Source organism: Taudactylus pleione, unplaced genomic scaffold (assembly GCF_031769625.1).
Source record: "Taudactylus pleione unplaced genomic scaffold, aTauple2 ptg000473l, whole genome shotgun sequence".
NCBI classification, from domain to species: domain Eukaryota; kingdom Metazoa; phylum Chordata; class Amphibia; order Anura; family Myobatrachidae; genus Taudactylus; species Taudactylus pleione.
In genome coordinates, this window is record NW_028284875.1 from 11,372,256 (window position 1) to 11,398,123 (window position 25,868).

Genomic DNA, 25,868 nt, shown 5'->3' on the forward strand with positions numbered 1-25,868 from the left:
TTAATGTTTTTTTTAAGGTCATTTTCCTGAACTTTGTCATTTGGGATTGTATGTGCCCTCTACTATGACATTGGGAATGGGCCTTGGCAGACGACGTTGATGGCATGTTATCGTCTATGTCATGACTAGTGGCAGCAGCTTCAGCACTAGGAGGAAGTGGTTCTTGATCTTTCCCTATTTTATTTTTATCGGAGAAAGTTTGGTCCTCCATTTATGTTATATTGATTTGATATATACGTGCAGCTAAGGCGCACACAAACACAGAAAATATTTTTTTATTTTTGCTGGAGGGTAGTGCACTTTGTGGGTTACACCACCCTTTAAGAAATGAGCCAGCCAGCTCTTTACTTATGGGACACAGGCGCACGCTTGGGGCGCTGCTCCTTTGTTGATGCACGTGCAGCCACAGTGCACACAATTCAAAAACACAGAAAATATATATTATTTTTTTTTGGAGTGTACTTTGGGGGTTACAGCACCCTTTAACGGTCAAGCCAGCCGGCCTTTTACTTATGACACAGGCGCACGCTTGGCACTACTTTGTTGATGCACGTGCGGCTACTGCGCACACAATTCACAAACACAGAAAATATTTTTTTATTTTGTTTGGAGTGTACTTTGGGGGTTACAGCACCCTTTAATGGTCAAGCCAGCCGGCCCTTTACTTATGACACAGGCGCACGCTTGGCACTACTTTGTTGATGCACGTGCGGCTACTGCGCACACAATTCACAAAAAAATATAATTTTTTATTTTGTTTGGAGTGTACTTTGGGGGTTACAGCACCCTTTAGCGGACAAGCCAGCCGGCCTTTTACTTATGGGACACAGGCGCACGCTTGGCGCTGCTCCTTTGTTGATGTACGTGCAGCCACAGTGCACACAATTCACAAACACAGAGAAAAAAAAATTATTTTGTTTAGAGTGCCCTTTGGGGGTTACAGCACCCTTTAGCGGTCAATCTAGGCGGCCCTTTATTTATGGGACACAGGCGCACGCTTGGCACTACTTTGTTGATGCACGTGCGGCTACTGCGCACACAATTCACAAACACAAAAAAATATATTTTTTTTATTTTGTTTGGAGTGCCCTTTGGGGGTTACAGCACCCTTTAGCGGTCAATCCGGCCGGCCCTTTATTTATGGGACACAGGCGCACGCTTGGCACTACTTTGTTGCTGCACGTGCGGCTACTACGCACACAATTCACAAACACAAAAAAATATATTTTTTTATTTTGTTTGGAGTGCCCTTTGGGGGTTACAGCACCCTTTAGCGGTCAATCCAGCCGGCCCCTTATTTATGGGACACAGGCGCACGCTTGGCACTACTTTGTTGATGCACGTGCGGCTACTGCGCACACAATTCACAAACACAAAAAAATATATATTTTTATTTTGTTTGGAGTGCCCTTTGGGGGTTACAGCACCCTTTAGCGGTCAATCCAGCCGGCCCTTTATTTATGGGACACAAGCGCACGCTTGGCACTACTTTGTTGATGCACGTGCGGCTACTGCGCACACAATTCACAAACACTAAAAAATATATTTTTTTATTTTGTTTGGAGTACCCTTTGGGGGTTACAGCACCCTTTAGCGGTCAATCCAGCCGGCCCTTTATTTATGGGACACAGGCGCACGCTTGGCACTACTTTGTTGATGCACTTGCGGCTACTGCGCACACAATTCACAAACAAAAAAATATATTTTTTTATTTTGTTTGGAGTGCCCTTTGGGGGTTACAGCACCCTTTAACGGACAAGCCAGCCGGCCTTTTACTTATGGGACACAGGCGCACGCTTGGCGCTGCTCCTTTGTTGATGCACGTGCAGCCACAGTGCACACAATTCACATTTTTTTTTTTTTGCACTTGGGGGGAGCACCCCTGATGGACAGAGCACCCCCTGGACAACACTACAGCACCCCTTTAGGACTGGGACACTGCACAGGACTTTGGAGTGGACACAGCCCCTATGGACAACTGACTGCACAACACAGTCCAGCCAGCCCCTATGGACTTTGAAGTAGTGGACACAGCCCCTATGGACAACAGCAGCACAGCGAAGCACAGCACAGCACAACACTACACTGCACTACACTACACTACACAGCCCAGCCAGCCCTAACTCCCACCCTCCCTCTTCACTGTCCACAGCCGAGTGAGAAAATGGCGCAGACGCGGGTACCTTATATAGGATCCAAAACCCGCGAGACCCGGAAGGCAGGATGATGACGTTTTGCCTCGATTTCAGATCCGAGTCAGGCGGGAAAAGTCGAGCCTGACTCGGATCGGCCTCGGATCGGGGGGGCTCGGGGGGGTTCGGATTTCAGAAATCCGAACCCGCTCACCCCTAATATATAATATATATATATATATATATATATATATATATATATGAGAGAAATGCTGGATGGCACTCTGGAATCAGAATAGAGTTAAATAAGTAATCACAACACACTGTTGGTTGTCGTCAACGTTTCAGAGGTTTGCCCTCTTTTATCAAGACATTTGCTGTTTCAATTTGGTGTGAGTGCCGGGCATTTGGACTATGATTTTATATATATATATATATATATATATATATATATATATATATATATATAAATAAATGTAATTTTTTTTTTTAGATTCCAGATGCTATGTAAACAAGAAGCATACTGGATTTTCCGCCTAAAAACCTTAATGCCGCAAGGCTTAAACGATACAGTTGAACTGAATAATATTTAAGACAGGTGTGTAGGGGAACATAGCTGCACATCCTGAGTTTAAATATATCTCGGATGTGGAGACGTGAACCTTTAGCATCCTTATACAGTTATTTGGTCTGTACACTGTTGGACTGCGCCGGTCAGGTTAAGGTTGCAGTGTGGGGAGCGAATCGCGAGTCTAAATATATCTTGTGATGTCGCCCCTTGCGCAGCGCCCCTCCCTTTTCCGTATATAGATCCCAAATCGTTATCTATTATTTATTGTTATTATCAAATGAGCCTCTTTGACATAAATAGCTGGTTCTGGGTTTTTTAACGGGTCCCAATTTATAGACCTTGTTTAAAGTTAGGGTTTCTCCATAATATAGGTATTGTCATGTATAACAATAGATCAGTGCTCTCTATATATAGTGACTTAGTCTATAGTCAGGGGTTCTTCAGATTATAGCTATTCATATGCATATTATTAGATCATTATTATGTACTCAGTGTATTTATATAACTTTAATTACCTGTACTTTGCAGATTTATGTCTAGTTTAGTGGATATACACATTATTATTTTTTATATAGGCACTTGTATAGCTGTATGTGCATAGATATTTTAGCATAGTTTTATTTGATTTACTACTATATATTATAGAGCATTTTATTCAGGTATTGATTATTAATGGTTGTCTATCAAATTATGATTATTTATATCCTATTGTATATGTGGCCATCCATATTTTTTTTTTTATTTCTATACGTATTTAAAAAAAAAAATTATCTCATATATATATATATATATATATATATATATATATACATACAGGTTGAGTCTCCCATATCCAAATATTCCGAAATACGGAATATTCCGAAATACGGAATAATTTTGGCATGACTGAGATAATGAAACCTTTGATTTTTGGTTCAATGTACACAAACTTTGTGCAAGGCACAAATTATTAAATATATCGTATAAATTTACCTTCAGGCTGTGTGTATAAGGTGCATATGAAACAAAAATGAATTTCATGTATGTACACAAACTTTGCTTGAGCCACAAAATTATTGAAAATATTGTATAAAATTACCTGCAGGCTGTGTGTATAAGGTGTATATAACACATAAATGCATTCTGTGTGTATATTGGGGTCCCATTCCCAAGATATTTCATTATGGTATGCAATTATTCCAAAATACGGAATATTCCGTTATCCAAAATGCCTCTGGTCTCAAGCATTTTGGATATGGGAGACTCAACCTGTATATATATATATATATATATATATATATATATATATATATATATATAAATATATAAATATATATATATATATATATACTTAATTTTTTATTTGGAGTTCGTTTTAACCAATTTAATCTTTATATCATTAATGATTATTAATATTGATGTGTAGGTTTTCTTTTTTTATCTGCTATATATGTTTGGATATCTATAGACAGTTATATGAACGAAAGAAGAAGATATACAGATGGTTTCTTTGTTTTATATTAGAATAGCGGTCCAAGATATGCTGGCTGTGAATATAAGTATATGGCAATCAAAGTCTTGTTAAATAGCTTCCACATGGGATGAACGAGCACTCTAAATCCTTAATTATATGCAGCAGTTGGTATTCTAGTTACCCTTTAAATAAGGAGCAATGCAGCCCCACACTAACCAGTTCCTGAGGAAGCCGCTGAACGTTTGAGAGGCGGAGAAACAGGTAGAAGGTTTACGGCACACTAGATACCAACACCAGCGGACACTGCTGTGGAATACTGCATGCCCCCGGTCTCTGTAGAGCAGAGGAGAAGGGTGCAGGCTATACACATCAGACGCCAGCAACAGCTAACCGCTGCTACAGAGACTGTTCGCAGACAGACTCCCGTGGAACAGAGGAGAAAGGTCCGACTTCTGGAAAAAAGTGAGTGCATTACGTATCACATAAAATTGATTAACTGATAAACGGACCTTTACCCCGGTCTCCATACCAGGAGGAGCTTCTAACTGCATAGAAAACTGTGTCCATACAGCGCTAATACAGAGGCAGTAGCATTTCATTTTCTGATGATTATTTCACAAGCCCGGTCTGCTTTACCAGAGAAAGCAAGAAAAGCGGGCTCTTCCAGCCAATAAATATCTTGGATATATAAGCTCCTATATAAACAGGAAGATTGCTTCTATATATATATATATTGGAACTTCGTCCAATGTCAACTTAATTAAGTTGTACACATTGGGCCTGATTCAGAGCCGTTCGCAATTTGCGGTCGTTCGTTCAAAAACAAGGGGTGGCTATTCAAATGATCCGTTCGCAAATTGCAGTCTGTTCACACCTCTAAGTCTAAACGAGCGAGCAAAACATACGCTCGGTTATTTGTTAAAAACGCCCCCTGTCCGCTCGCACCATACGTCATGTCCGCTATTTATTAGATTAATCGAGTACATCGACCAGCGTATGAACTGCTCGCTATTCTTGTGGTTGGTTTTTGCTACCACAATCTTGCGAGCAGTTCTGGCTATAAAATAACCCAGTGACGTGGTCAATGACGCTGCTGTATTAATTATGCACACCCATAAAACGCCCGTTTTGACCTTTAAGCACGCCTGCGTTCGGATCTCCACTCCCCATTTTCAAGCACCTTCCCCAGTTACCACCCACATACGCCTCATTCTGTCACTCAAAATAGCAGGCATTCGCTATATTGCGAGCACATGAATTTCGGCCGCACTGACTGGTTCGCGCATGCGTATAACGATCCGTACGCATGCGCAGATGTGCGAACATCGCTCGGAACGAGCGTACTGCCGCTAGCGAGTGGCTCTGAATGAGGGCCATTGTTTTATATTCTATATTGGACGTTTTATGGGACTATAAAGTTTGTTATAACACAGGAGTCTTATGGGGAGAAAAATGGCAAATATTTAATACAAGCACGTTGGATCCTCAATTTTTTCTGCATCAATTGGACAGATTATTGTCTTTGAATTATTTAAAGGGAACATTTTTTTCCGATATTGTGAATACTAATTGATACAATTGTATCGTATCACCAAATACAAATGCTGCAAGTTATTGAGTCCATAAACAGTGTTTTGTGATATTGAGATCATTATATTCCTTTGAATTTTATATCATATTAATTAAACGCTGTAAGCTTATATTGTGGCCATCTATTTATATATTTGTAATATTAAGCCTGAGTACAGACTTGTGAAATTGTCATACGAAGCCAGCGAGCCAAAGTCTGTTTGTTCGCTGGCTAGCCTCTTTTGTGATCCATACTGTATAACACAAACAAAGACTCAGATTTCCTGACGGAACTGGTATGGTCCATGTAAATACAAAGAGCTCTAACCACATCTAAGGAAGCTTCACCCTGTAGACAGGTCTAAAGACTGATAGGCCGGTACTACAATTTCTTCATTTATGTGAAAACGGGAAACCACCTTAGGGGGAGGTAGCCTGCCTTGGTTGGTATGGAGGACAGCTCTATCCTGATGAAAGATCAGATATGGCGAGCAACATGCCAATGCTGCCAAGTCAGAAACTCTGCGAGCTGAAGAGATTGGGAGGAGAAATAGTGTTTTCGCCGTCAGCCATCTCAAATCCACCCTATCCAAGGGTTCAAAGGGATGCGCCTGCAGTGCCCTGAGAACCATGATGCCAGCGGTGCGAGAAATGGAGGTTGCAGCCGAAGAACCCCCTGAAAGAATGTTCTAACATCCGGCAGAGGGGCAATCTTACGCTGAAACCAAACTGTAAAAGCCGAAACTTCTACTCTCAAGGTGGCCAGGCGAAGACCCAAGTCTAATCCTGCCTGTAAAAAAGCCAGTAATCTAGCTACCTTGAACACCTTAGGGTCATATTTTCTGTGGGAGCACCACAGAAAAAACTAATGCCAAATCTTGTGATAGATGTGAGCAGAAGCAGGCTTCCTTGCTCTCAGCATCGTCTGGATTACAGAAGCAGAGAACCCTCTGGCCTTAGAGACGGCGGGCTCAAGAGCCATGCCGTCAAAGCCAGCCGAGGTAAAGCCCGGTAGAGGCAAGGACCCTGTATTAACAGATCCTGCCGTAGAGGCAGAAGTGGACTGTCTACAGACAGACGTGTCAGATCGAAGAGCCAATGCCTCCTGGGCCAGGCACAGGCTATTAGTATCATTCTGCCGCCCTCCTGCTTGAGTTTCTGACGACTCTTGGGAGGAGGGAGATTGGAGGAAACAGGTATGCTAACCTGAAGTTCCACCTCACTGCCAGAGCGTCCACGAAGGCGGCTGAGGGGTCCCTTGTTCTGGACCCGTACCTGGGGACCTTGTGGTTGTGACATGATGCCATGAGGTCTACGTCTGGTAACCCCCACTTGTCCACCAGGAGTTGAAACACATCCGGATGAGGAGCCCATTCTCCGGCATGTATGTCCTGGCGACTTAGGAAGTCCGCCTCCCAGTTGAGCACACCTGGGATGAAGATTGCCGAGATCGCTGGAAGCTGGCCCTCTGTCAACAGCAGAATCCTTGCCACATCCTTCATGGCTGCCGGACTTCGTGTGCCTCCCTGATGGTTTAGGTAGGCCACCGTTGTCGCACTGTCGGATTGAACCTAGACAGGCCTGCACTGCCCGAAGCTCCAATATATTTATTGGTAGATGGCTTTCTTGGTCTGTTCACCTTCCCTGAAAGGTGTGCTGACCCATTACTGCTCCCCATCCTCGCAGACTTGCATCCCTGGTTAGGAGTTCCCATTCCGGGATCCATAACGGACTATCCTTGTCTAAGTGAGTCGTCTCCAACCACCAAGCCAGGGAGCGTCGAACCTCTGGTGAGATGCAAATCATCTGATGCTTTATCCGATGATATTGCCTGTCCAACTGGGCCAGGATCCACAGCTGTAGAGGCCTGGAGTGGAACTGGGCATACGCCACCATGTCAAATGTGGCCACCATGGAGTCCAGAATCTGCATAGCAAAGTGTACTGACACTGTTTGCTTGCATAGTAAATTCTGGACCCGAGACTGTAGTGCTACAATCTTGTCCTTCGGCAGAAAGATCCTCTGTTCCAGAGAGTCCAGCAATGCCCCTAAGTGCACCATCCGCTGAGTTGGTGAAAGAGAAGACTTCTTCCAGTTGATCACCCAGCCGTGCTCCTGTACGCAAAGAATAGTCATCCGTAGATGACATTGTAACATCTCCTGAGACTGGGCCTATATCAGGAGGTAACCTAGATATGGCAGTATCCTGAGTCCTTGTCTTCTGAAACGAGTCATCATGACTGCCATTATCTTTGTAAATACCCGTGGGGCTGTAGCCAGAATGAAGGGTAGAGCCTGAAACTGATAATGTTGCCGATCCACCGCAAACCTGAGAAAGGCCTGGTGGGATCTTGCACTCAGGACATCTAGATATGCATCCTGTATGTCCAGCGAGAGCATGAAGTCTCCTGGCTCCATCGCCAGCATAATTGACCTTAGAGTTTCCATGCGGAACTTTGGCACCCTGACAAATCTGTTGAAAGATTTTAAATTCAGCATAAGGTGGTGCGACCCATTGGGATTTTGAATCAAAAATAAATTTGAGTAAATAACACTTCCCCTGTTGCATCACAGGAACGTGCAGTATGACTCCTGAGTCCAGGAGAGCCCCCACAGACTCCCGGTAGGCCAAAACTCTGACCGGGTCTGTAGGAAGGTTTGTAAGAACATACCTCTGAGGTGGATACCTTCGGAATGTAATGGCATAACCCTGAGATTGGCTCTCGTACCCAGGCATCCGTAGTTGTCTGCTGCCAGGCCTAGGAGAACTGTAACAGTCGGCCTCCAACCCTGACATCCTCCAGGGGGAGGCCCACCCCATCAGACAGTACGTTTTCCGTCTGGCTAGGAAGCTGGGTGCTTGGTTGACCAAGATTTCTTGGGCTGCTTTCGATGAGACTGTCCCTGGCTGGCCGAGGACTGTTTTTTCATCCTATTCCGTGACCGAAAGGACCGAGACGACAACTGCCTTTTAAAAGCAGATGTAGATGGTAATTCAGCAGGCCTGGGTGTTGCCATGAGATCATTATATCATCTAAACCCGGACCAAACAATACCTTGCCTGTGAAAGGCAAAGATTCTATAGCCTTTTTAGATCCTGGATCTGCCTTCCAGTTCTTTAACCAAAGGGTTCTTCGGGCTGCCACTGAGTTAGCCGAGACCTTAGACGCCAGGATGCCTGCGTCAATACCAGCTTCCCCAAATACATAGTCGCTTCCTGCATCTGGTCCAGAAGAGACTGCTGCTCTTTTGTTGGGTCAACTATAGTCTCGCGTAGAGACTTTGGTCCTGATTCAGACCTGCTTGCGAGCGCCGTAGCGAGCGAGAAATCGCTCGCTCCGGCGCTCGCATCCAAAAGGGGCGGCTGTCGATGTTGATCAACAACTCGCCCCGTTTTGTAGGCGGGGTGGGGTGGCTGGACAAACGGAGGCGTTCCTGAAGGGACGCCTGCCGTTTGTGGGCGGCCCTACTGACATTACCAGTGATGTCAGTAGTGAGCTTCCGGAAGCTCACTGGGGCTTGCGACAGACGAGTCCCTACCACAAGGGTCTCGTCGCAAGCCCCGATGGTCGCGACCATCACCTGGCCGCTCGCAAAAGCTGTGGCGAGTGGCCAGGAGGCCGAAACAAAAAGAAACGCCCTGATTCAGAGCGAGCGCTCTGAAAGAGCGTCCGGCTCTGAATCAGGGCATTTGTCCAATCCTCCATAGCCTTGGACACCCAAGCTACAGATGTAGCTGGCCTGGTAATGGCCTCAGATGGAGAAAACATTGATCTGAGATGACTATCAAGTTTTTTATCCATAATGTCCTATAAAGAGGATGCTGCCGGAATGGGCAATGTGGCGCTCCTAATCAATCTTGTGATGTGAGCGTCCACTGTTGGGGGAAATTCCCATTGATTACACGTTCCTGGTGAAAATAGGTACCGAGAGGTTACATTCCTAGTGGCTGGAAAATGCTTGCTAGGCGAATCCCATGCCTCAGACATGAGGTTTGTCAACTGTCCCGACTGAGGGAAATAATCTTTCCTTCCACTTGCAGAGAGGCTGAGGACGGTAGTATACTCTGGCTAGAGTGAGCAGCCACAATAACCAAATAGGGATTCATGGGGGAGAAAACACATAGGATGAACCTGCTGTGGGTACCCCATAGCCTGAGGCATCACCGCAGCTGGAGCCCATACCTCCGTGGCCCTGCCACAGACCTCAGGTGTGATGGACATCCAAGACGGCTCTAGTGATGGGGCAGGGGAACCAGATGTATTCGGTAACTGTTTCATACAGGTAATACAGAACCCATTCTGGTTAACATCCTGCTCAGACAGACTTGCGGAACAGGACTAACAGGATATAAGCACCGGATGACTCCCATCCTCATCTTTACCTTCAGGCATAATGCATGTATAAACGGTACAAGATATGCAAGGTCTAAATGCAATGTGACAGTCTATCAATGACACACCCCACCCTCAAAGGGATAAGGAGAAAACACAGTGATAGATGTACCGGACAGTTTTTACAAACATAGGCAGTATACATATAGCAGCTAGCATACAGTCACATACAATGCATGAAAGACGCACAATTCTACAGCAATGTGGACTCAATCAACTGACCGGCCCCCGGAGGGAGATGGTAGGATATATAGTACACTATACGCCAAACCCTGAGGGGGAGGTATATAGAGAGACGGACCAGACCTATGACACCAAACGCTACAGCCGTGGACAGACCAATGCTAAACTACGCGCGTCTCACACATGAGGTGATCATTTATAGCAAACCAGACTCTGGAATCCGTAACCAGAAGTTCGAGTCTGGAAGGGAGGAGCGGTCAGGGGAGTGCCTTATCTCCCCTAGGCTGCGATTTTGATGGCCAAGTACGCTGAACTACAAGGTAGTAAGACGTTGATTAGTGCGCTCTAGTTCGTCTTACCGCCCGTCCCCGGCAACAGACGATATGGCCCCGGCCACCATAGTGAGGAAACGCGGGATGACCTCCACCCGCAGTGGCCTCTGATACGTTTCAACACCAGAGGCGAGGGACTGCTTTGCGCATGATTGCCTGAGAGAAATCCTTACCTGCCATCTCCATTACCCGACCGCAGTCCCGCACCTCAGTGTCTTTAGGCCGCTAGCTAAGCCACGCTGAGGCCTGCCGAGAAACTCAGGGTATAAAGCGGTGCTGGTGTTTCGGGGTCGTCGGAGGTAGATGGAGTCGCAGTACAGCATCATTACCGGCACTGGATGGTAAAACATAAAAGAAAAAAGCTTAGGACTGCCTAGCAGTCCCGTTGTTATAACAAGGGTGTCAGGATCCGGCGTGGGATCGGCCTTTACTCAGGGCTGAACTGGTGTCTTTAGTCTCCGAGGCATTCAGACACCAGTGGTAGTGGTGGGTTATGGCTGAGGATTTTCCCCGGCGTCCGCTAGGACTTTAATGCGTGCGTCCTCACTCCTATGTTAGCAGGCAGGGGCGCAGCCATGTTGGTTCATCTCACCTGATCAGTCTCCTCCAATGGCAGCCCTGCAGTCTCCCTACTGATCTCATGATCCAGTGATCAGCTGCCTAAGGGTAGATGGGTATTTAGGTCCGACTCTTGCAGCAAGAAGTTGCTGTTCAACATCGCTGCATGACTGCACATAAGAGCTCATTCAGAACTGCTCGCAGCCCTTGAGGTTGCCTTTCCCAGCCGCAAGCGCTGTGATCAGTGCTGGCTGAAATACATGCAGGTGATGTGTACAATGGCGCTACTTTGCTAATTATGCACGCCCATTAAATGGTGTTTTGTCAGCCTGACACACTTGCATCCGCAAAACGACTCCCCCATTTACAAGCACCTTCCCCTGTTACCACCCCTGGCACTATCTGTCACTCAAAGTAGTGACCTGATGTTGGCTTACGAGCAACCAAAATCCGATCACAAAGACTGGCTTGCATTCGCGCACTACAAATTATACGCATGCGCAGACGGACGAAAATCGCTCAGAGCGAGCGCACCTTAGCGACCGGGTCTGAATCAGGTCCATAGTCTTTCCCTGTGACAACCGTCTCATGTTCCAGAGGCTGTATTTCTTTCCTCTGTGTTCCTGGTTTCCTGTGTGCCTTCAATCACAACTCTGTGTATCCAGTCCCCATGTTCCATACAAGTTCCTGGCTTCCTGTGTGTCTCCAGTCGCATCTCTGTGTTTTCAGTCCCCGCATCCTGTACAAGTCTATCCTGTGTGTCTCAAGTCGCCCCACTGTGTATACTTTCCAGTCCTCTGCTGATGCGTCTGGAGTTGCACCTTTGTGTATTACGCGCTCGCAAGCGGGTCGATGGTTGTGCATTGCGCACGCGCGGCGTGCGCAAGCCCCGTAGCGAGTAAGAAATTCACTTGCTCCGGGATTCGCTACAACCGGGACGGCTGTCGATGTTGATCAACAACTCGCCCCGTTTTGTAGGCGGGGTGGGGTGGCTGGACAAACGGAGGCGTTCCTGAAGGGACGCCTGCCGTTTGTGGGCGGCCCTACTGACATTACCAGTGATGTCAGTAGTGAGCTTCCGGAAGCTCACTGGGGCTTGCGGCAGACGAGACCCTACCACAAGGGTCTCGTCGCAAGCCCGATGGTTGCGACCATAACGACCATCACCTGGCCGCTCGCAAAAGCTGTGGGTGGGCACCCACAGCTTAGCGAGCGGCCAGGAGGCCAGCTTTAAAGAAAAAAGCTGCCTCTTGCCGCGCACCAAGCAAAATAACTGAATGCCTGTGGCTGGGGGCGGGGTATAAAGGGAGGAGGACCAGTGCATGCTGGGAGCTCCAAAGCTTTTCTGTTTGGTGCATTGGATGCAACTATATACCCCAAGGTAATTCCTGTGGACCCTATGGAAAAACAGGATATACAAAGTTCACATCAGAAGAAAATAAAAAGGGGGTAGAAAAGGCATCCAAACAGAAAGACCTATTAATGGGTTTCGAGTCACTAGTCCGGGCAGGCCTCAGCTCCTTGAAAGGATGGAAATAAAGGAACAGCCCCGTCCCAGCACACCGGAGGAGAAATAGGAGAAAACATAGCATACTTTAACAATAAATCCCGTTATCTCAGTGCACCAAGAAGGACCACAGCAACGTCCGAATCCAGGACACAGACGATAGTACAAACTGTGAGGACTGCAAATTCAGATATCGAATGCACATGCAGCCTAACCCTTTCAAAAAACTTCTGAGGGGTACAGCAGGGAGAAATTATATCCATCAGCATGTTGTCAAATTTATTGAGAAGTCTCTCTGTAGAGACATTAATAGTCTGGAGAATTTTTCGCAGAGAACTGTTCATTATTGAAGGCATACCCCACCGGTATGCCAAACCTGGAGGGGATACTGCCACATATACAGAAGTAACCAGGATTTAGATGGAGGGCTGGCTGCTACTCCAGGCCGCGCCCTGTAAACTAGATTATTCTGACATCTCTACACAACCCGAATTAAACAAATTAAAAAGAGAAAAGTCTCATAAGGAATGCATTAGTGGTCCACAATATTACTCACAATTTAAAACATCACTTTTATTAACATGCAATAAAATCAAATGTTTCATATAATAGTAATTATTCAACAAATTTGATCAAATACAGTGGGCCTGATTCAGAGGCGCTCGCAAAAATCGAGCGCTCGCTCTGAATCAGGACAGGCGCTTGGTTTTTAAGTTGCGGCCTCTTGGCCGCTCGCATAGCTGTGGGTTACCACTCACAGCTTATACGAGTGGCCATGATGATGGTCGCGATGGTCAAGACCATCGCAACCATCGGGCTTGCGACGAGACCCTTGTGGCAGGGTCTCGTGGCCGCAAGCCCCAGAGAGCTTTCGGCTCTAACAGAGCCAGAAGCTCTCTCACTGACATCACTGGTGATGTCAGTGAGGCCGCCCACAAACGGCAGGCGTTCGCTTGGGAACGCCTCCGTTTGTGAAGCCACCCCCGGCCACGCCTTCAAAAGAGGTCGAGCTGTCGATCAACATCGACAGCCCCCCCTTTTGTAGTGAGTCCCGGAGCGAGCGCACAGAGCTTGCGACCGGGTCTGAATCAGGCCCAGTGTTCCGTATAGTGGCCCTGATTCAGAGGTGCTCGCTATATGCGAGCGCTCGCTCTGAATCAGGGCGGGCCGTTTTTTTTTTACACCAGCCTCCAGGCCACTCGCTAATCTTGCTACGGGGCTCGAGCATGCGCAGTGCGCACACTGCCCGGCCATCGACCCGCATGCGAGCGCTATGCGCTCGCGAGGGGGTCTGAATCAGGCCCAGTGTTTAAAAGTTAGAAAAAAGTGATTAAAATGATCATTATAGCACTTATAAAATATTCTCATGAAGAGAAGAACGTTTCAAGTGTAATAATGATACACTTCCTGGAGATGACGTGTGCTAAGAAAGAAAAGTGGGCGTCATTACATCAGCAAGCGTTCACTCTGCCGTTTCTCTCTAAGACATAGAGGGCGTCCTTTAGCCTGGCTGTGCGAATTGCGGCATTTGCATATCCGCCCCCTGATGGCTGCGAGAGAGCGCAGCTTAGCGTCCGGGTCTGAATCGGCCCCTGAGTTCATCATTCAAGTACCATCTCGTGATACCATTCTCCTGTGCTGCGTCTGAGGCCACAGTGTGTGTACTGAGGCCCTGATTCAGAGCCGGATGCTCTGACAGAGCGCTCGCTCTGAATCAGGGCCGTCCTTCTTCATTTGTAGAGCAGCCTCCTGGCCGCTCGTATAGCTGTCAAGACCATCGCGACCATCGGGCTTGCGACGAGACCCTTGTGGTAGGGTCTCGTTGCAGCAAGCCCTGGAGTGCTTTTGGCTCTATCAGAGCCGAAAGTACTCCGACTGACATCACTTGTGATGTTAGTGGGGCCGGCCCCAGACGGCAGGCGTTCCCATTGGAACGGCTCCGTCTGGCCAGCCACTCCCCCGGCAACGCCCATCAAAGGGGGCGTGCTGTCACTCACCATCGACAGCACACCCCCTTTGTAGCGAGACCCATAGCGACTGCTTGCCCGTCGCTATCCGGGTCTCGCGCATGTGCACGACGGAGCTGGGTCCGTCGTGCGCATGCGCACTGGGCCAACATCGACCCGCGTCTGAATTAGGCCCTGAGTTCATCATTCAAGTACCATCTCGTGATACCATTCTCCTGTGTCAGTGCTGCGTCTAAAGCCACAGAGTGTGTACTTCGTACATCATCCAAGTACCCGCTCATTATACCATCTCCTGTGCCAGCATTGCGACTGAAACCACTAAGTGTTTTCTCTGTTCATCACTTCAGTACAATCCTCTAATATCTTTCTCCTGTGCTTGATCTGTGATAGTGTTCGTCCATTTTTTCCCACTAGTGACGGATACCTGACCAAAGGGCCGTGACCTGCCTACTGGGTGCAGCCTAAGCCCAAATCTTGCTTGGAGGGGTCACTGGTGGTCTCACCAATATCCAGTACTGGTGGATGAGCAAAACAATATTTCAGGCCCCCTCGCCATCTAATTTCGTGGCAGAGAATCATCTTAGCCAGAGCGTGACAAGATGAAATATAGGCCCTGATTCAGACCCGCTCGCTGGTCTGAAGGGCGTTTTTTTTATATCCGGCCTTCTGGCCGCTCGCTAAGCTGTGAGGACCACCCACAGCTTTTACGAGCGGCCTGGTGATGGTCGCGACCACCGGCCTTGCGACGAGACCCTCGTGGTAGGGTCTCGTCTGCCGCAAGCCCCAGTGAGCTTCCGGCTCTAATAGAGCCGGAAGTTCACTACTGACATCACGAGTGATGTCAGTAGGGCCACCCCCAAACGGCAGGCGTTTCTTCGGGAATGCCTCTGTTTGGCCAGCCACCCCCCCCGACCCGCCTACCAAACAGGGCGAGCTGTCGATCAACATCGACAGCTGCCCCTTTTGGGTGCGAGTGCCGGAGCGAGTGATTTCTCGCTCGCTCCGGGGTTCGCGTGCGCACTGCCCGGCCATCGACCCGCTTGCGAGCTCTAAGCGCTCGCGAGCGGGTCTGAATCAGGCCCCTAGTCCTTATTGTTTAAAAATAAGGCAAATTTTCTATTGCCCAGGGTTTTCTAACAATTTTTGCAGATATGACACTTCTATCATACCCTCTTAAAGAACCATACACCCTTCATTAGTACCCCCATAGATTCATTAAGCAGACAGTCCCAGTTGACTAAACATCTTATCTCTACTATCAACTGCTCTAACAACTACACACCTTATCCCTTATCTCAACTATCTATCAACTGCTCTCCTATAACCAGGCTGAAAAAGAGGTGCATGAATTGGCTTGGGAGTGTGACTATGGACTCCGAGGAGTGGTCTGACATTAGATTGGAAGTAGCTAAGAGCTCCATCTCAGTACAACAAAAAACTCCTACAAACTCTACTTTTGTTGGTACCTAGTACCCACCCGTCTCCATGCGATTTACCATATAGCTTCTGATCTTTGCCGGCGCCTTTGTGGTCAGCAGGAAACCCTGCTCTATTGGTGGTCCTGTCCCTATGTTCAGCCCTTTTGAACGAAATTCATGACTTAAGTAAATCCATCACCGCTCTGTTGTCTCGGCCTATACCACATAACCCACGCCCATCACAAAAATTGATTACCCACATGCTAAGTGGAGCTAAGTAACACATTGCGGCACAATGTAAATCAAGTACACCCCCTTCTTTATTAGCCTTTTATCACCTCTGTTGTGCACAATACTCCTGCCAGTTTTTAAAAAAATTGGATGCCATAGACCAGCCACTATCTATTACAGAAGAAATGCTGGCAGACAATTTTGTTATGGAGCAAATCTTCTTCAGATGGGAGAGATATTACTGTATGGCAGTGGTTCTCCAAGTGTGGGTTGTGACCCCAATGAGGGTCATGGCCTGTCATGTCACTACACTAATGTACAGTAATGGAGTATTAATCTAACCTCTAGTGGGAACCAGAGGCAGTGATGTGGATTGGGATGTCTGATGCCTTGTCAGGATCATATTGGGATGTCTGATGCCATGTCAGAGGCATATGGAGTTGTCTGCTGCCATGTCAGAGGGATATGGGGTTGTCTGCTGCCATGTCAGAGGCATATGGGGTTGTCTGCTGCCATGTCAGAGGCATATGGGGTTGTCTGCTGCCATGTCAGGGGCATATGGAAATGTATGATGCCAAGTCAGGGGCACTCACAAATGAATAGCAGGAATAGGCACTTACTTCTGGTGTCCCGCATTGACTTATTTTTGCAACCATTAATGAGACTTGTTTTTGGAAAGATTCTTCTTCAGGGTCATCAGTAAATAGACCCTGATTTTCTGACATTGTTTCAGTTTCTGAGTTGAATTCTGTTTCACTGTAATATATAAATACATATGTCAACAATGGTTGTTTTGCCTCATGTAAATAACAACTGTAGCACTCTATGTCATCTCTATCATTTAGTAAGCTTATTATTCATTTAGGGTATAGCTCCAAGTGTCTGCATTATTCAATGGCAAAATGTCTTCCCACAATTGTATCATTCATTATTACAAGTATACAGGGGCTGATGCACAGCTGTGCATAAGTCTGTTTGTGGAGCGGTATTTTGTCAATGTGCATGCTCTGGAATCATGCTTGTGTAACTATGGGCATTGCAGACTTGGGGCCTGATGCAGAGGTAGACGCAACAGTGCCCACAGCTGCGACCATTGGTGGTCGGCCGTCAGTGACTTTATGCAAATGGTGATAATTCCGTTGTGTACATCCATACGTCCAAATGTGCAAGAACTTAGACGCCCAATGTGAGTATCTGTATATACAGTAATAATGATTGGTGCGTCCTTAGACACGCCGATAAGACAGACAATCATCAGTGGCTCCCCCAGTAAAATCAGCTTCCTCAATGAGCCAGTTGAAGTCTATCACTGCATTGACTACACTCTGTGACTGGCAGTGACTGGAAGCATTATCTGCCAATCACACACAGAACAGCAAGTCCCAGGGGGACGTGTTTTCTCCCCCTGGAACTTCCAGTCCGGGCTGCGATTAGCATATAGTGTGCTTCCAGTGGGAAGTGGCTCCTATGACTTTCAGGCAGCCCTACCTACCCGGCTTCTAAAGGCTGCACCAAAAGCAGTCTCTAGAAGCCGGTATTTTCGCATATGCGACGCCATGGACGCTTGTGCGCGTGAGCCAGATCTATTGCGCAGGCACCAGGACCTAGCCAGCTGGGACTATCTCCTCCACTCCTTCGGCAGCGGCAGCCCCCCTCATCCAAGAGGGTAGGAGCCGCTGCTGACCATCACCATGCATGCACTAATACAAGTGCCTATCAACACCCAGGAATGCCCACTAGAATTTCATTGCACTTCTCCCTGTGTGCACCTGAAATTACAACTGTGACTCCGCAAGGACACAATCGGGACACATGTGCAGTAGCAAGAAATCTGACATCAGCAGTGCATACACCTCTGAATCAGACCTCTTCTCTTTGTTAATGTCCCTACAGTAAAGTGATGTTATAGTTGTGTTTGTGCACTCAGAATGCCGGCTCCGGATTCCCGACACTTGTCAGAATCCCGGTGCTGGCATCCTGACCACCGGAATCCCAAAGGTAAGTAGCAGGAATCCCAAAGGTAAGTAGCAGGATTGGGAGAAGGGATAGAGGTTAAGGTTTAGGCACTAGGGGGAGGGTTAGGATTAGGCACTAATAGGGAGGGTTAGATTTAGGTTGTGGGGAGGTTAGGATTAGGCACTAGGGGGGAGATAAGGGTGAGGCAGGGAGGGAGGGTTAGGGTAGGGAAAGGGGGAGGGTTAAAATACTGACCGACGTAAGTCTAACCCTGAAGGGATGCCGGCGCCGGATTCTGACCGCCGGCATCTCGTACCCATCCTCTACATCAAACTGGTTATATTCTGTTTGCTTTATGAAGAAAAATATAATCAAAAAATTTCAGTTTAAAAAAATATTCAAATCTATAATAATTAGGGACCACTACATCTCCAAAGTGAAATTTCCAGAAATTATGCTTGAAGATAAATTCATTGTCCAGTGTTAATCCAACTTTTCAATGCAGCTTTAGTAAATAATAAAGTATCATTGTCCCATTCCAGAAAGCTAAAGCTTCTCAATATCGCTAGGATACTGCCTTGATGGGGTCTTATACTGGTTAAAAATCTGAGAATGCAGTGAACTACATTACTGTGACATCAATGGCCTAGCCCTAGCCCCAATTTCACAGTACACAACTCACAACTCTACCTGCTTAGCAAGAAGCACCTTCAGTACCTCCTACAGAGGAGTGCAATAGGGCGTGGTTGACAAATATATTTATGTATAAGCATAATAGATATATTATGTATATTATTTTGTGTAAATATTATGCACCTCAGCAATACAAAGTATTTGATACATATTTTGATATTTCATATAGTAGCTTTACTTTAACATGCGAATACATAGAAATATCACACGTGACACACAGACAAGAGATTACTCACTGTGCTAAGGAGGCACAGCTGGGCTTCCTGTGTCCGCAATGCATATCACTGTGATCGCCGCAGTTCAAGGAACAGGATCTAGTATTTGCTGTCAAAGATAAAACACACGCCAACATATAACAAACCGTGGAATGTTCTACCATGAATAGCACACATATGTTCCCATCTACTAAGCACAGTATACATACACACTGGTGTTTTTTGAAATGCTCCTGGTGATGACATGCCTATTGCCATGTTTATATTGCATATTTGAAAACATTTCATATTTAATTTTTGCACTGACTATAAGTAAACACATTCGGGAACACAAATCAAACTTCCAGAATATCCTGTAGACTCCCAAACTCAGGAGAGACTAGAAAGCTTCCCTGATCACACCCAATTACACAGTGAAGTGGGCATTGCAGAACTGTGATAATGTGATTCACGGTGCATTGTATTATGGTCCTGTCCCCTGTATTGTGTAGTAGCCGAAATTACGCGATCACTGCACCACACCTCCACACTTGGACCTAACAGCGAACCCACAATAAAAGTGAAAAGCAATGTCTATGTTTGTGCTTGATATGCGTTTTTACTAGAATTTGGAAACAGAAATAAACAGCAGTTAATAGATTTTGTGAAAACGGACAACAGCAACACCTGCAAGAAATAACAGATTCATAGAAATGTTTAAAAAATCACTGTCAGAACTGGAGTGGTGCTCTTGTAACTGAGATACATAATATGCTTCAAAGGGATGCGCCAGCTAGTAATTAAGCACACATAAAGGAGGGAGGAGGACAAATGTTAGCACCTGCATTTTCTTTCTAAAATAAAGGCCCTGATTCAGAGCCGGACGCTCTGACCAGAGCGCTCGCTCTGAATCAGGGCCCACCTCCATAAATATGGAGCGTCCTCCTGGCCGCTCGTATAGCTGTGGGTCACCACCCACAGCCTATACGAGCATGCAGGATGATGGTCGCGATGGTCTTGACCATCGCGACCATCGCCAGTGCGAGCAGAAGCCTGCGGTTGAGTTTCTCAACCGCAAGGCCAGGAGTGATTTTGGCTCTATCAGAGCCAAAATCACTCCCATTGACATCACTAGTGATGTCAGTGGGGCCGGCTTCTGACGGTAGGCGTTCCTTTGGGAACGCCTCCGTCTGGCAGGCACGCCCACCAAAGGGGGCGTGCTGTCAATCAACATGGACAGCACGCCCCCTGTGATCAGACACAACGAGCGAAGGAAAGTCCTTCGCTCGTCGCGTCTCACGCATGCGCACGACGGAGCTCCCTCCGTCGTGCGCATGCGCAGTGCACACCATCGACCCACTTGCGAGCGGACAGCCGCTCGCGAGTGGGTCTGAATCAGGCCCAAAGACTTCAGAGAACATAGAAACATCTCCCTAAACCGTAAGAGCATCTTATATGCGATGATGGAGGAAAATATTTATAATTTACATTTTAAAAGCGAGAAAACTGACTGTATTACAGATGGCACTTCTATATGTGTGACGTATTATATTACATTGCTCTCAGTGCCTTTTAGAAGGATTGTAGTCAGCTTGTCGACATCTCAAAATGTCGATATATGAAAATAAGTTAGGTTTAGGCTGCAATTAGGGTTAGGCTTAGGTTACAATTAGGATTAGGCTGAGGCTGCAATTAGGGTTAGGCTTAGGTTACAATTAGGATTAGGTTTAGGTTACAATTAGAATTAGGCTGAGGCTGCAATTAGGATTAAAGTTAGGCAAAAAAGGAGACTTATGTTTCTTACCTGTTAAGTATCTTTCTTCGACTCCATAGGGGGCACAGGGATGACACTGGTATAGCCTGGAGAGGAGAGTCTGGGCACCAAATAGTTAATTGAAAATACCCACAAGCTCAGGCTCCTCTCCTCTATACCCCACCCCCAGCAGGCAGTTTAGTTTGCAAGGCCATGGCAGGAGCGAGTCAGAGAAGGAGACGGAGGTCCGGCACTCACACAGAACCATACAGACAAAGGAAAGTACAGCCAGACAGGCCACCAAGGAAACAAACCCCGGCAGTCAGGGTGAAAATGTGCCTCTTATGGAGTCGAAGAAATAGACTTAACAGGTAATCAACAAAAGTCTCCTTTTCTTCTTCCTCCACTAGGGGGCACAGAGATGACATTGGTACATTCCAAAGCTGTCCCCCTATGGGCGGGGATGCTCCTGAGCTGCAGCGAGCACAGAACACCCGAAGGCTGCGTCCAAGTACGCAAAAGTATCAAAGGCGTAAAAGCGTATGAAGGTATGAGCAGAGGACCACATGGTAGCCTTACAGAGCTGTTCTGCAGAAGCCCAACAGCACACCGCCCAAGAAGTCCCCACTAACTGAGTGGAATTAGCCGTCACCACGCAGGGGTAGGGAGGTTCGCCAAGGAGTAAGCCTGGCGAATAGTAAAGCAGAGGCAGCTGGCCAAGGCCTGCTTAGTAGCTGGCCAGCTCCTCTTGTGAACATCATATAAGACAAACAGAGAATCCAACTTGAGAATATCTCTGGTCCTTTTCACATAAAGCCGGAGAGCCCTCACCACATCCAAGGAAGCTTCCGACTAAGAAGAATCCGAAACCTGGAAAGCCGGTACCCAAATTTCTAGATTAATGTGGAAAGGCTACCTTGGGAAGATAGCCCAGGCGAGTTCGCAGCACAGCCCTGTCTGAATGGAAAATAAGGAACGGGGAGCAACATGATAGTGTCTTCAAATCCGACACCCTCCGTACGGACGCGATGGCTAGAAGAAAAACTGTCTTCCAAGTAAGCCAGCGTAAGTCAACCATCTGTAACGGTTTAAATGGGGCCTACTGGAGGGCTCTGAGAACCAAGGACAGGTCCCAGGGAGCCACAGGAGACATAAACGGTAACATAGAGAACACCCTGGAAAAAGATCAGCACATCCGGTAATAGTGCTGTGTGCCGTTGGATGAGAACGGACAAAGCCGAAACCTGGACCTCCAAGGAAGAAAGCCTGATGCCAAATGCCAGACCTGCCTGCAGAAAGGAAAGGATATGGGAAAGGCAAAATAAAACCCCTAGTCGCACACCAATAAAAATAGGTACACTAAACCCGGTGATAGAGTTGTGCTGAAGAAGGCTTTCTAGCATTCAGCATGGTGCGAAATACCCTTCTGGAGAACCCCCTTGCTCTAAGGATGGATGTCTCAATAGCCACCCTGTCAAAGCGAGACGGGCTAGATCCGGATGGAAGCATAGACACTGTGACAGAAGATCCGGCTGCAGAGGATGTCGATGGATAGGCCCAGCAGATGTGCAAACCATACCCGCTGCGGCCAATCCGGCGCCCCCAGGATCATTGTGCCTTCCACTAGCTTGAAAATGCAGAGCACCTGAGGAATCATCGAGACCGGAGGGGAAATGTAAATTTGAGGGAAGTTCCAAGGAACCACCACGGTGTCTACCAAGAGAGGGTTTTTTATCCCTGGTGCAGGAGCTAATGATTGTGACGAGACGCCACCAGGTCTATGTCCGACAGGCCCCACCGGCGGACTAGTAGTTGAAAGATGTCCAGATGGAGCACCCACTCGCCTGCATTAATGTCCTGACAAGTTAGGAAATCCGCTTCCCAATTCTGGACACCCTAGATGAAGACTGCGGACAGTACTGGAAGATGATGCTCCGCCCAATGGTGAATGCGGCTGACTTCCTGCATGGCTCCGTGACTGAGAGTACCTCCCTGGTGGTTTATGTAAGCCACCCCGGTTGCACTGTCGAATTGTATCTTTACTGGCCGTTCCCAAAGAAGATGCTGTGCTTGACACAGGGCCCTGTATACAGCATGAAGTTCCAGGACGTTGATGGAGAGCTGGCTCTCTTGACAGCTTACCGCCCCCCACCCCCGGAGCGTTACGCCTGAGGGTTGAGGTTGGTTGTAACAGGCATGGGAGGCTGAATAGGAGAGTAGGGAGGCGTGATTGAATCTGGGTGGCTTGAGCCAGGACTTCGTCATACGTTGAGGGAAGATTGGAGGCAGGGAACTACTGGAGATGATTAGCCTGAAGGTGAGGACAGTAGGAAACAACTTTATTAGACTGGAAATTGAATTGGAAATAATCAGATATGAACCGAATCGATGATATCGATGATATGGAATTGATGAAGCAGGATCAGATTGGAACTGATGTTGTAGAATACATGAAATAGAATCCATGATATGGAATTGAAGAACTGGATCAGTTTTAGACCGATGATGATGAATTGAAGTACTGGATCGGTTTGAGACCGATGATGATGAATTGAAGTACTGGATCGGTTTGAGAAAGATGATGATAAATTGAAATACTGGATCGGTTTGGACAGATGATTGGAGATATCGGCTGGGACCGATGATTGGAGATATCGGGCCAGATGTACTAAGTTCTGAAAAGTGATAAACTGGAGATTGATAAACCACCAGCCAATCAGGCTGGTCGTTTATCACTCTCCACTTTATCACATTCCAGAGCTTGGTACATCTCCCCCATCGTCTGGGACCGATGATCGGCTGAGACCAATGATTGAAGATATCGCCTGGGACCGATGATTGGAGATATCGTCTGGAACTGAAGATGGTAGGGATGAGCAAGTCTCTGTGGTAAAACCAGACTGGAGTACTAGGAACTGGAGACTTAATAACCAGACTTAGAATTACAATGATACGGACTGGAACCGTTCAGATACAGTGGACCTTATTCAGAGTCGGTCACAAGCGCCAATGCGCTCGTTACCGACTCGATGGTTAGTCCTGCGCATGCGCAACGGCCGCACTGTGCGTGCGCAAGCCCCAAAGCGACAGAGAAATTCTGTCACTCCGGAGTTCGTTACCAAAGGGGCAGCTGTCGATGTTGATCGACAGCTCGCCCCGTTTGGTAGGCGGCCCGGGGGGGTGGTTTCCAAAACGGAGGCGTTCCTTAAGGAACGCTTGCCGTTTTGTGGGCGGCCGCACAGACATCATCAGTGATGTCAGTGGGGAGCTTTCCTGCTCCATCAGAGCAGAAAGCTCCCTGGGGCTTACGAGTGCCCAGACCCAACCTTAGGGTCTGGTCGTAAGCCCCGATGGTCGCGATGGTGATCACCATTACGACCATCAACCTGGTCGGTCGTTAAGCTGTGGGTGGTAACCCACAGCTAGCGATCGACAAGGAGGCGGCCGTTCAGGATGCAAGCGGCCGTCCTGATTCAGTGCGACCGCTTGCATCTAACGACCGCCTCTGAAAGAGGTCCAGAGTACCTGGGAGCTAACCACAGAGCAGTAACTTCAGCAGAAGTGACGTTGTACTGGCAATGTGGGCCAGTCAGGAAATGGAATTTATAGGGGTGTAATCTCAGTGATTGGTTGCTGGGATCAAATGGTCTGGGAGCAGCACTCTGAGGGGTGGAGGAGAGTCAGCTGACTGATTCCAACAAGGCTGCGCCCATACTGATTTTTGGATGGAACTCTGGCATGTAGCCAGCATGCTGGCATGCTGAGTATAAACACTGAGACACAGGAAAAGTGTGGACAGGCCTCATAGCCAGCTGGATGCGCTATGCAGTGCAGGCAGACCTCTGCGTCATCAGGGAGTGGTGTGTGGTCACAGAGCGATCAGACCTCAACAATAGCTGGAACAAACACCACAGAGGTAAAACATAGGAGAAACTAACAAAATATGGGAAAAATTAGTCAGGATCGTGACAAGAAGGCTTGCAATGGTGATGAGTAAGACCCAGTACTGGATCTAAATGGGGTGGCCCTTGACCAGATGCGAGCGCTGGAACCAACACAATAGGGAGAAGCGAACCTCTCGGGGAAGAATGAGTCTGTGCCTTGAGGTTCGCACGAGACTTGATCCATCGTTTCAGGCTGACCCATTGAAGAGGCCAAGATTGGAACTGACCGTACTCCACCATGTCCAAAGTTGAGACAAGAGTCCCCAGAATCTGCATGCACGAGTGTATGGACACTCAACGTTGGCCTAGGAAGGAGTAGATTCTGGTTTGTAAAGTCAAGATCTTGTCTGAAGGGAGGAAGACTCTCTGAGCTCTGGAATCCAACAAGACTCCCAAGCGGAGCATCTCCTGGGACGGAGTTAACGCGGATTTCAGCCAATTGAGTATACATCCGTGTGACTGTAAGAGCTCCACAATGAGATGGATGTGATCCCTGAGAACTGGTGGAGACTGGGCCAGGAGAACCAGATTGTTCAGGTAGGGTAAGATTCTGACGTCCCTGCAGCGAAGATGTGCTGCCATCAGGGGCCCGAGGGGGGGAGCAGATATCAATTACCCCGGGCCAGGGCTTGCTAGAGGGGTCCGGCGAGGGCACCCCCCTCCCTCTGATCACACAGCAGCCCAGCACATGCTGCAGTAGCCGCATCTGTCTCCTATGCCTATGGGGGGTGCGATCACACTGATCGCACCTCCCCACTGGCTTTGCGCCGAACTGAAGGGTTCACAGTGCACCCCTACCTGGCACTCAAAAATAATTTTTTAAAATAAAATTTAAGCCTAAGGGGCAAGTAAGTCACACCCCTCCACCCCACTGCCGGCGCGGCTCTTGACGCCCCTGACTGCCAATACCGCCATGACCTTCGTGAACACACGAGGGGCCGTGCACAGACCAATAGGTAGAGCCTGAAACTGATAATGTCTGGTCTATACTGCAAATCTTAGGAAGTGTTGGT

General features: G+C 47.6%; 1 protein-coding gene across 1 annotated transcript in view; it reads right to left on the reverse strand.

Annotated features, from left to right (window-relative positions):
- PCNX2 (pecanex 2) overlaps positions 1–25,868 on the reverse strand; it is a 449,190-nt gene that overhangs the window by 339,785 nt on the left and 83,537 nt on the right. The window contains exons 8-9 of the mRNA XM_088448947.1: positions 19,201–19,288; positions 16,936–17,071 (exon numbers count right to left, since the gene is read on the reverse strand). Coding sequence (XP_088305073.1) covers positions 16,936–17,071; positions 19,201–19,288 — 224 coding nt within the window. The remainder of the gene's footprint in view (positions 1–16,935; positions 17,072–19,200; positions 19,289–25,868) is intronic.